This window comes from Tupaia chinensis, unplaced genomic scaffold (genome assembly GCF_000334495.1).
Source record: "Tupaia chinensis unplaced genomic scaffold, TupChi_1.0 Scaffold148607_1, whole genome shotgun sequence".
NCBI lineage: Eukaryota > Metazoa > Chordata > Mammalia > Scandentia > Tupaiidae > Tupaia > Tupaia belangeri.
In genome coordinates, this window is record NW_006208456.1 from 2267401 (window position 1) to 2279935 (window position 12535).

Consider the following 12535-nt stretch of genomic DNA (forward strand, 5'->3'; position numbering starts at 1 on the left):
TGGGGGGGTGATTTCTCACTTTCTGTCTCTGGTGAGCACGTGCCCTATAGCGAAAACCTCTCAAAAAAAAAAAAAAAAAAAAAAAAAGGATTGTTTTGAATATTCTTTTTTTTTTTTTTTTTTTTTTTTTTTTTAAGATTTTTGTCATAGGATGTATGTACTTGCTGGAGAGAGATAGAAAGAGACAGTGAGAGGGAAAGTGAGAAATCATCCTCCAGGGAAATGGCCATGCCACAGTTCCTTCTCTGTTCTCCTCCTGGGAGTTTGGGCACGCATGCACATGCATCCAGTGTGATTTTCAGCCCTTCAGGTCTGGCATTTGAATCGTGGTTGACCGTGTTGGAGTCTAGCACATTAATTACCATGCCACTTGCTGGCCCCAAGGGGTTTTTCATACGTGTTGGGAGAAAGAAGTCAAATAGGCACTGGGGCATATAACTGAAGTTCAGGAGAAAGACTGGGACTGGAAACTGTAAAAAAGGAGTCATTGGCATATAAATAAAGGTAAAGGCAATAGGATTAGGTGAGGTAGAGAGTGGAGCCAGCCTAGGATGGGGCCTGAAGTGAAGAAGAAACTGAAGAAGAGAGTCAGTGAAGTAGAAGAACAACCAGTATAATGGTTTCATAGAAGATGGGACTAGTGTTTCAAGGAGCGTAGTAATACATGTGTGAATATTGCAACGAGTTGGTCACATAAGAGGACAGTGAAATGACTATTGGATTTAGCAACATAGATCATAGATGACCTTGACAACAGCTGTTTCTTTGTACATAGGGACGGAAGCTTGATTGTCACAGGTTGAGGAGAGGGTGTGAGGTGAGGGAGTAGAGACAACAGCATAGACAACTCAAGAACTTTTGCAGTGAAGGGGGTATAAAGGAGGTCATGGGGTCCTGTGAGAGTTAAAGGTAATTCTAGAGCAGCCTTGCTTGCTGTTAAGTTTGAGCCTGGAGAAGGTAGACACTGATGATGCAAGAGAAAGGAGATCATTCAAAGTGATGTTCTTGACAAAGCAGGAGAGCTCTTGCAGAAGAGTTCATCTCTCATGGGAGCAGGGACACTTGATTGTTTCTGGTGGGAAGTCCACCAGAATGAAGTATGAATGAAGGTGCAGGCGGGTTTGTTGATACTTATTTAGTTTTTAATACCCCAGTTCCCATTTTATATCTTAAAGAGGGAGGTCTGGTGGGAGAGAATGACTTATTTGTATTACATCGTGGCCCAGTAGCCTTAGTAGTTACAGAACTCATATCCCTAGACTTCTAGGTGAGTGGTCTAGTTTATGTTCTTAGAGATTGAAATGTCATAAAATATAAATGAACATACTTAATGTCTTACTGGCTCATCTGAGTATTTTGTTCTAGGAACAGATCTGGAAGCATCTTTGTTAAGTTTTGAAAAACTTGACCGTGCCTCACCAGATCTTTGGCCAGAACAATGTAAGTTTTTCTTTTTCATATCTGAATCAATCCAGTGTTCTTTTGGGAGTTTTTTGGAGTTGTCATTTAATTGTAATAACAATAAGCTTTTATTTTACTAGAAGTGGAAGAGGCTAAAATCCATTATTAAAAATAGCTTTCAATAGTTTAAGATTTCCAGAGCACAGCGTGATTCAGGAAATGAAATGGAGCCTTTAAATGATAATTATTCTTTAAAACTACATCTGAAATAAATTCAAATAATGATAAAGCCTTTATTCACTTCTTTCAATCACTGTTATAAAGTTAACCACTGTTAATAGTTTGGTACAAATCCTTTTGACCTTTTCATGCTTATGTGAATAAGCAAATAATTAATTTTAAGTATATGAAGGTTGAGATTTTTTCCCCCTTATTTAAGATAAGATTGCACTATGTCACAGTCCTCCTGCCTTGGCCTCTTGAGGAGCTGGGACTATAGATAGTGTGCTACCATGCCAGAATTTTTAGGGTGTGGCCTCAGCCTGAGTAGCAGTACCATCCAGAGCTCTTTTTTTTTTTTAAATTGTTTACTTAATTTTGTTGATCATTATTATTATTTTTTAATTTGACCAGAGAAAGACACACACAGACACACACACACACAGAGAGAGAGAGCGAGAGAGAGAGAGAGAAAGCAAACTGCCAGGTTCAGGACTTGAACCATATTCAGCTATATGGGAGTCCAGCACTTTAACCACCATGCCACCTACTGGCTCCCCCATCCAGAACATTTTACTACAACTGGACCTTGTTTGTTTGTTTTTATAATGCTGAAGTTGTATGCATATGGTCTATAGCTTAACTTACTCTCCCTAGTAATTTATTAATGGATCTTTCCATGTTGATAGATATAGGTCTACTTTACTTTCTCTCTCTCCTTTAATTTCTTCCATGAAAAAGGCAAAGAGACGTGCATCCCCAGCAGTCTTTTTCGCTGTGATTGACCACTAGCTTGAGCCAACCTGAATCATAGACTGTACCCAGTGTGTACAGGAAGGCTTCAGAACTTGGACCCAGGTCCTTCCCAGGCGGTTTGAGATTACAGAGCCGTGCATTACTCTTATACCACCATTGCTGCCTCTATTTTAGTCTTTTAACTTTATAATTGGGTATAGATGTTATATTTAACATCTGTTTTAGTCTTTTAAAACATTATAATCGGGTACACATATCCTATTTCGAAACCTAGGTTGTATTCAGTTTTTGATTTTATGGTTTATCCATGAATAGCCTTGCCCATGTGCCTTTGTGTATATGGAAGAGGATGACAGGGTATGAGAGTGCTCATTTCCTCATGGACTAGCCAGTCCTGAATGTTACTAATCTTTGTTTCTAGTTTGTGTTTTTTAGTGGGATTGAACATTATTTCATTTTTAAATATCTGACTTTTCTTTCTCTCGCTCTCTTTTTAAATTTAAATAAATAATGAGATTGACAGAGAGCATACCTAAAAAAGAAGCTGAAACTTCCTGGTAAAAGATAGTATATCTTACCATTGGTTAACTCCTGGTCCTTGAAAGTTCAAATATGGCATTATTTTCTTTGAGAAACTTCCTACCCACTCGATCTGATTTGGATTTCTATTTTTTGTACTCTCACAGCGTGTGACGCCTTTGGAGGTTGATCAGTATTATAATTACTGCTTTAACACTCTCCCTCCTCTTCCACGCTGTAAACACCTTGAAGACAAGGTTGTTTTCTTATTATTTGAATCCTCTGTGCCTAAGAACTCCAATATTTATTGAATAAATAATATATATTTGTATTTTTTAGTACCAGGTGTTGCTGAATTTGCAGCTTCCTTCAAAAGTGTAAGTAATATTTATCTTACTTTCCTAATGAAGTTTATCCAGTTTGATCCTGGATTAAAGCTCAACTCTCCCTGATTTCTCTGTTTTTAAGAATAATGTCATAGCCTTCAAGTTGTTTTGTAACTGCAGCCCTGTACATCCGTTTGTATTATCATTACGTTAATTGACGATAGTGCTCTTTACTTCATCTGTTTGACATTTTGACCTATGTTAATCTCTTTTCTCAGCTTGAAAGCTTTTAAAGCAAGGTAATTAGAAAATTTAATGTAACACCAGTATTTCTTTTATGCAAATTATAATTCTGAAGTTTTTCTTCTTTATGTGATGCATTGTGATCTTAACTTATACTCCTAAAGGAATTAGAAATTTCTCAGTGCTCTATCAGAAACCTGAAAGAAGATATCCATTAGAGCTATAGACATTTCCACTTCTAGGGTGGCAAACATGGTACCCTAGATGTATTTTCTTATAGAATCTCACAGCCTGGAAATATGATAATAGTATTAGCTAACACATAGTGCTAACCATGTGCCCTCGTGAGTCTCATGTGCAACTAGGATGGAGAATTACTTACCCAAAGCTATTCTAAGAATGGACTTTCAGGTTGGACCCATAGCCTAGTGCGTGTGTGTGTGTGTGTGTATTTAGAGAGAGCTTTGTGCTATAGGGCACATGTACTTGCTAGAGAGGCAGAGAGACAGAAAACAAGAAATCTGTTCCCCGGGGGGTTGGGGGGTGGCCATGCCACAGTTCCTTCTCCTCCATTCTCCCCTTGGTATTTTGGGCACACACATATACATGCCCTGTGTGAGTTTCAAGCTGCTGGGTCTGAGACTTGAACCATGGTAGGCCACATGGGAGTCTAGTGCCTTAACCACCAGGCGACCTCCTGACCCCAACCATAGCCTAGTATGTAAGGGGGCTGGATCTTACATGGCCAGTTATGATTTGAATCCTAGCCCTGGCATTTTTGTACATGAATGTCCCAAATCCCGACAGGGTAGGGAAATGGAGGAGAAGGGATTGCGGCATGAGTATGTTGGGAGGTATTTTCGCCCTCTCTTCCTCTCTCTTTCTCTCTCTGACAAAGTGCATGCACCCTCTAGCTATTACAAAAAAATGAAAAAGGACTTTCTTTTACAGCTTGAAGTTTACTTTCAGAACTGAGAAAACTCAAAATTGTAGTTTTCTTTTTTTCTTTTTTGAATAATTATTTATTTTATTTTATTTATTCATTCATTTATTTTTTAATTTGACCAGAGAGAGACAGAGGGTGAGAGTGAGAGAGAGAGGAAGTGAGAAAGCAAGCCACCAGATTCAGGACTCGAACCCTGGTCGGCCATGTGGGAGTGTCCAGCGCCTTAACCACCACACCACCTGCTAGTCCCAAAATTGTAGTTTTCTAAAACTTTTATGATAAAGTTATGATGTGATGGTCATTCTAGTCTTCTCTCACTTAAACTGAGGATTTTCTCATTCTTGATTATTCTTTGAATCTTCTTCTTTGTCAGATAGTGTTATTTGCTGATCATTATTTCAAACAGTTTAGTGGGAAGCTTTCACCACAACTGAATTCCAAGTAATTTCTTTCATTGCTATACTAACCCATTGTCCATGAAACAGAAATAGAAGCCACATCTAATTCTTCCAAAGTCATTTCTCTGAGACCAGCTTTAAAGAAGATTCATTCATTCATTCATTCATTCATTTATTTATTTATTTTGTAAAACCAAGTCACTTTAATGTTTTTGTACAATTTAACAAATAATCTTTTGATGACCGCAGACATGTAAGACGGGCTATATTCAGAAACATCAGTCATGATGGTTTTCCAGATTGGTGTATCACCTTCAAAAATTACAAGGAGTTATTTGTATGCAACTGCTATCAAACCAGTAAAACAGCATTTATGCATCCATCATTTTCAGGATTGTTGGAAACTTGGGCATATTTCCCCCAAATAACCTTGCCTCCTTATGTCATTGATGTAGCCATATGCCACTTATTGGTCTCAATAAATAATCTTTTGATGACTGCAGATATGTAAGACCAGCTATAGTCAGAAACATCAGTCATGATGGTTTTCCAAATTGGTGTATCATGTTCAAAAATTACAAAGAGTTACTTGTATACAACTGCTATCAAACCAGTAAGACAGCATTTATGCACCCATCATTTTCAGGATTGTTGATAACTTGGGCATATTTCCCCCAAATAACCTTGCCTGCTTTTGTCACAATGCCCAACTTATTCACTTTCACCTCAATGACAGTACCTTTGGTGATAACACTCAAAGTTTTATATAGTAGGGATGAGGGATTCTTCTTTACAACAAGTATTAGCAGACAAAAGGTGGCTTTCAGTTCAGGATGTGCTATGTGGGCCTTCTTGAAACATAAGCCCATTGGCCTAATGAATCTTTCATATTTAGGTGATTTTCTAGTAAAGCCATCTCCAACAAAGCAGACTTTTGTAACCATCCTCTTCCATGCCTTCTTCTTTCTCTTCCCTGTTTGAATAACTTTTACTACTTCTGTTTCTCCCTGGGCTTGAACTTTGGGTAGAGGGACTTCCCATTTTCCCGCTTTTTCTTTCTGTTTTTAATCATACTGGAAAGTACTTTAGCTTGAGACTGTCCTTCTCCGTCCAACAGATAGGCAGGTACTGCTCCCTGGCTAGTCTCTTCATCATTCTTTTATTTGGTGTTCCTCTTTTCATGCATCTTGATAGTCTTTTTCATTTGTATTTTCTCAGCATGGTGCTGTTTATGATAGAGCTTAGCCTTCAGACTGATCATCTTTTTTTTCTTCTTTGAATGTTTATGAGCCTCCCAACTTTCCTTCTTTCTCTTTTTCTCATGGTAATCCAAACGGTATCCATAGCATCTACGATGTAATTCAGTATATTCGTATTGTGGCATGGTGATGGCTGCAGAGTCACTGGGAACAGCCTCCTGGACTCAAAGCAAGGGCAGTATTATTTTTTAAGGTGCTTATTTATAGGCCATATCTGAACCTTGAGAAATAAGTTTAGAAATTATAATTTACCAGTATTTTCAAACAACCCAAAAGTGGTGTGACAAGCCTCATTTCATATTAAAAAGAAGATTGGGGCCTCTCTCCTTTTTATGTGTCTGAATGGGTATGTTCTTATTTCTTGACAGCCTATCACTAGCTCTCCACCTAAATGGATGGCTGAAATAGAACGTGATGACATTGACATGTTGAAAGGTAAGTGGTGCTGGTGACCTCTACCTTTTAACCTGACATTTATGTGCCACCACAGCCTCCTTTCCAATTTTTCTGTCACTGTTCCCTTACAAGTATTCTTGGTTCTAAACTGTCTACCAGACTGTTCTTATCCGTAGTTCCTCATGTCTGGAAGGCCTTTTTCTACTTTTTCCATGTGTAGTAATCTTGCCAATTTGAGACTCAGTCACAAATGAATTCTGCTGCTGCTGAATTCTTCATTTTCTTTCTCTATTTTTAAATTTGCTAGGGAATGTAAATACTTGCAAGAGAGAGAGAGAAAGAGAATGAAAGTGAGAAATTACTTACCCCATGGGGGTTAGCCACACTGCAATCCCTTCTCCTCCATTTCTCCTTTTGGAATTTTGGGCATGTGTACACATGCTTATTTTTCAAGCTGATGGATCTGAGACTTGAACCATGCAGTCAACTATGTGGGATTCAGCTGCTTTAACTAAACACCATGCTACCAACTGGAGATGCATGCACCCTAAAGCAAAAAATCTCTCTCAAAAAAAAAAACTTTACAGTTAACAAGAAATTTTCATATAAATTTTCGCATTTAATTCTCATAGTAATCTTATGAGTTAGCTATGATGATTCTGAATGTCCAGAGGTTAAGTTAACTAAGATTTGTTAGAGTTAAAATTGAAACTTAAATCTATTAAATCTAATCTCTGTAACACAAGCGCCTTATTTAAGAATTACTGCCATGTATTTTATTTTATTTTATTAATTATTATTATTATCATCATCACTTTTTCAGTTTGACCAGAGAGAGGGAAAATGAGAAAGCAAGCCTCTAGGTCTGGTCTTGGGGAAGTCCAGCGCCTCAACCGCCATGCCATCTGCCAGCTCCTTGCTGCCATGTATTGTTGTCAGTACTATTAAATGACAGCCTCTTTGTGGGCTAAGACCTGATTTTTATTTCTCTTTATTTCATCAATTTCTTCCATAAAGAATACTCTAAGTAATGAGTATTGTTATTTGATAAATGATTTGGAGCTCAGTTCCAAAGTGGAAATTTAAGTGAAAAAACTCATTTTCCTTGATTTTGTTCTACTTTATTTATTTATTTTATCATCTTCTGGGGATAAGATTCATGATGGTTGTAAAGTAATATGCTGAAATTGGGACCAGCAGTTGGCGTAATGTCTATGTCATTGGACTCCTGTGTAGATGACTATGGTTTGAGTCTCAGACTCAGTGGCTTAAACTCACACCAGGTGCATGTATGTGTATGCTCAAGACTCCTAGAGGAGAATGGAGGAGAACGGATTACAGTGTGGCCATCCTCCTGGGAGGTGATTTCTTGCTCTCTGTCTCTCTGTCTGTCTCTGTCTTTCTGGCTAGCACACGTGCCCTAAAGCAAAAACCTCTCAAAAAAAAAAATGTAATAGACTGAAATTAAGGTAAAATCCTGGGATTCTTGAGCTGTTTAAGCAGCTGAGGAGATCAAGAAAGTCTACTTATGCCAGATACAGATAATGACTATATGGCATGATAAATGGGAGGAAAAAACACCTTTGCTTGATTTCAGAAGTAATTTGTTATTCTGCATAAAATGCTTAAGTACAGATCCCCTCTTCCAACCATGGAAAAATTAAGTCTCAAGGGCGTCTTGGGTTCATTGTTGTAGTGTTCCTAATAGACTTTTATGTAATAACATATCAGCATATATTTCGTAAGGAAAATTTATAGTAAGGGATCATAGCCTTATATTTTCTGTAAATTGACTTGTGTCTTAAAAAGAACTGGGTCCTACTTAAATGAAAATCTCAGAAAGTAAGTTATTTTTTCTTTTCTTTTATTTTTTGAGAGGTTTTCACTATAGGGTGCGTGCGCTCGCCAGACAGACAGAGACATAGAGACAGAAAGCGAGAAATCACCACCCCAGGGGGGATGGTCATGCTGCAATCCCTTCTCCTCCATTCTCCTCTCGGGATCTTGGGCATGCATGCACACACGCCTGGCGTGAGTTTTAAGCCACCGGGTCCGGGATGCGAACAGCGGTCGACTACGTGGGAGTCCACCGACATAGCCATTATGCTAATTGCTGGTTCCCGAAAGTAAGTTTTTAAGCATACTAACTTTTTACTTGGTAAACTTAAAATTTTTATCAGAATTTGAAGAGACAGTTTGGACTTACGTTTAGTCTGTTTTCCAGACTTAGGGAAATGGGGAACAGTAATTACTTGTCGTTGTGTTAATGGTAATTAAAATAATTGTAACTGATAGTAGAGACAATGTCCATTTTATAAGATAGTGATCGGTCTGCAAAGCTTTCTCAATGCTATGTCAGATCACAGATGACAAGGTTTAATATTTTAAGGTTAAATTATTCATTTGTATGTTAGATAAAATTAATGTTATAAAACGATCCTTAAGATAAAACAGTTCATTTGTTTTCTATGCTCTTTACTCACTAAGTGACTAAGCTTAGCTGAGGCATTTTGCAGTAGAGGAAAAATATACTGATTATGTTTAAGTGTGTAAGATTGACAGAGAAGAGATATGGATCTATTTTCTACTTATTTAATAAAAATTAAACTTGAGGGACCAGCAGGCGACATAGTGGTTATGTTGCTGGATTCCCAGATAGTTGACTGCATTTTAAGTTCTCAACCCGGCAGCTTACAACTCACACTGGGTGGGACCAGCAGTTGGCGTAATAGCTATGTTGCTGGACTCCCATGTAGTTGACCGCTGTTCGAGTCCTGGACCCAGTGGCCTAAACTCACACTGGGCACTTGTGCGTGCATGCCCAAGATCCTGAGAGGAGAATGGAGGAGAAGGGATTGCAGCGTGGCCATCCCCCCGGGGGTGATTTCTTGCTTTCTTTCTCTCTGTCTCTCTCTCTGTCTTTCTGGCAACCGCATGCGCCCTCTAGCAAAAACCTCTCAAAAAAACCCCAATAAACAAACTTACGCTGGGTGCATGTGCATATGTGGCCAAAATGCAGAGAGGAGAATGGTGAAGAGATTGTGTTGTGGCCATCTTCCCTGGGGGGGTGATTTCTTGATTTCTCTGTTTCTCTCTGGCAAGTGTATGTACCCTATAGCAAAATTCTCCCTAAAAGAAAAAATTAAAAATAAAATTAAACTGGAAAACTTTTATATCAAAGGCTCTCAACCCAAATGAATTGTTACTAGAAGATAGTAAAAAGATACGATACTGAAATAAATAATTCTGTTTCAGAACTGGGCAGCCTAACCACAGCTAATTTGATGGAGAAGGTACGAGGCCTACAGAACCTGGCCTATCAGCTGGGGCTTGATGAATGTGAGTATCGGTCACATCAACATATGCGTATATGTCGTATATTCCATGAAGAGTTTTAGATAATAGTTCAGAAAGTATCTTTATTAAGGAAAAGATAACTTCTGAAGATAAATCAATGTAATCTCAATTGTGTCTTGTAAAAGGGTGTGCTAGAATAATTGCTAGATTTACTAGGTAACAAATTATTTTTCTCTGTACAGTACAAGTATTTTGTAGCCCTTTCAGTTTTAATTGATACAATGTTAAACTAGCTTAAGCTGAAGGCAGACCTTATTAGTTCACATAAATTAAAATTCCAGGGATAGAAGTAGCTTTGAAGTTATCTATGGCTCTTAATGTCATTGGATGTACTCTTGTTCTTGCTTTTGTTTTGTATCGAAAGGCTCTGCTTCCTTTATGCATTAGTCTTCTATTCTTTGTTGCTGCAAATAGCTTTTTCTTAATACCAGGGAAGGTGGCCAAAAGGAACTCCAGTTAATATATCTTTAAATCTGGGCTAGCCCTATGGGCTAGTGGTTAAGGGATCTGGATCCGATATGGTCTACTTCATGGTTTGAATCCTGGACCTGGCTGCTTGAAAAACATGCCAGGTGCTTGTGCATGCATGCCCAAAGTCCTAGAGGAATGGAGAAATAGAGAAGGGGCTGTGGCATGATCACACCTCGGAGGGGACTGTTTTCTCTCTCTCCCTTTCTCTGTCTCTCTTTAGCAAGCACATGTGCCACCTGTCCCCTCTGACAACTTAAGGAAAGAAAAAGACAACTTTAAATGTAATGATCCCAAAGGAAGAAAAAAATGGCTTTGCTGAATGTTCCAAAAGAAAGTTCCTGGAGGAAATACCAACTCTTCTGTATTGGCTTACATACTCATTCTTGTTCCAGCATGGAGCACTCTGGTGGACCAGGGAACAGATTTAGATTAGAGGGTTAGTTGGACCCAGATTACATGGAATGGAAGGGAAGACTTGGTTCCCCAAAGGAAGAAAGATAGGACAGACTAAGAACATATCTGCTACCACAAGTAAAGGTTTAAAATTTCTTATTTATGGACCCAGCTGTGGGGGTGCAGTGATAGAAAAATGCTCTGCAGTGTTGGAGGCTGTATGGAAAATTGGAGCCCTGTTCCCAGGCTGACTGCCTCTGTGTGCGTGCTCGTGGCGTGCATGGCCGTGGTCCTAGATGGCTGTGAAAGGCTAGGAGAAGATTGTGCTGTTAGATGCTGCAGAGGATACTTATCTTTCTGTCTCACTCTCTCTATTTTTTCCTCTCATGAAGGAAATAAAACAAGCAAAATGTTCTCATTTATGCCTCGCAGCACTTCATTCTTTTAGTTTAAAGTGATTTCTTTGTAAATTTTATCCCTTTTCATACTATATTCATTTTAAAACTGGAAAAGGAATTACAGAAAATTCTCCCTTTGTAATTGAAAGAAGAGATTTGCAACCTAAATATAGTGGTTAGAACCTTGTTCTCAAGAGGTACCTCCTGGTGCTTAGCAGATGGGGCAGTGATTGGAATGCTAGACTCCTACTTGGCCAACAAGTGTTAGGGTCCTGGGCATGGCAGCTAGAGAAATCACACAAGTGTGTGTGCGTGCATGCCCAGAATCCCTAGAGGAGAGAGTGGAGGACCAGAGTTTCTGGTGTGGCCATCCCCCTGGGGGATGATTTCTCACTTTCCCTCTCATTGTCTCTTGTCTCTCTGGCAAGCACACATGGCCTATGGCAAAAAAACTTTTAAAAAAATTCAGTAGAAAATAACAGGATATGGTTATTAGGTGGGCCATTAGGTTCAACCACTGATACCAAACTCTTCTGTGTACTGGTGATTTATTTCTTGTGATTGAAGTTTATGCCTTGGCAAAATAACTACCTCCAATATATTGTCATTCTAATGAAACGTCATCTAGAATGAAAAGGCAAATCGGTGATTACATAATTCATGAATGTGAGGTTTGGGTAGTATAGAATTTCCTGATTTGTTTTTAAATTTGAATAATAAATGCTGTGATGATCATAAATGATCAGTGTTTTATCTCTCTGTGTCAGTTTTTTTTTTTTTTTTTTTAATTCCAGAAGGTGCATATGCGTGGGTATGTGCAAGAGAAAGAGAGAGAGAGAGAAAGCACTCCCCAAGAGGTCCTGGTCATCTCCCAGTCATTTTTCCTCTAGTTTTGTATCCCATCAGGATCCTGGGCATGCACATACATGCCCAGGATATTTTTCAAACCAACAGGGATGGGACTTGAACCCTGATTGGCCATGTAAGATCAAGCTTTCTCCATATAGTGTCTAACCATTGTACTATATGGGGTCAGCCCTCTGTGTGAACTTTTTTTTTTGAGAGGTTTTTGCTGTAGGATTTGTGCACTCGCCAGAAAGACAGAGAGAGACAGAGAGACAGCGAGAAATCACCCCCTGAGGGGGATGGCCACGCTGCAATCCCTTCTCCTTCAATCTCCTCTCGGGATCTTGGACACACATGCACAGTGTGCCTGGTTTAAGCCACTGGGTCCAGGACTCGAACCACGATTGACTACATGGGAGTCCAGTGACATAGCCATTACACCATCTGCTAGTCCTGAACATTTTTTATATTTTTAGATAAATTTTTATTTTTTTTTTTTTTGGAGAGATTTTCACTGTAGGGCGCGTGCGCTCGCCAGACAGACAGAGAGAGACATAGAGACAGAAAGCAAGAAATCACCCCCCAGGGGGGATGGTCACGCCGCAAT

General features: G+C 39.0%; 1 protein-coding gene across 1 annotated transcript in view; it reads left to right on the plus strand.

The window, feature by feature from the left end:
• The window catches only part of LIN52 (lin-52 DREAM MuvB core complex component), a 23935-nt gene that overhangs the window by 6939 nt on the left and 4461 nt on the right, over positions 1 to 12535 (plus strand). The window contains exons 3-6 of the mRNA XM_027769107.1: positions 1366 to 1440; positions 3235 to 3272; positions 6436 to 6502; positions 9719 to 9802. Of these exons, the coding sequence (XP_027624908.1) occupies positions 1366 to 1440; positions 3235 to 3272; positions 6436 to 6502; positions 9719 to 9802 (264 nt within the window). The remainder of the gene's footprint in view (positions 1 to 1365; positions 1441 to 3234; positions 3273 to 6435; positions 6503 to 9718; positions 9803 to 12535) is intronic.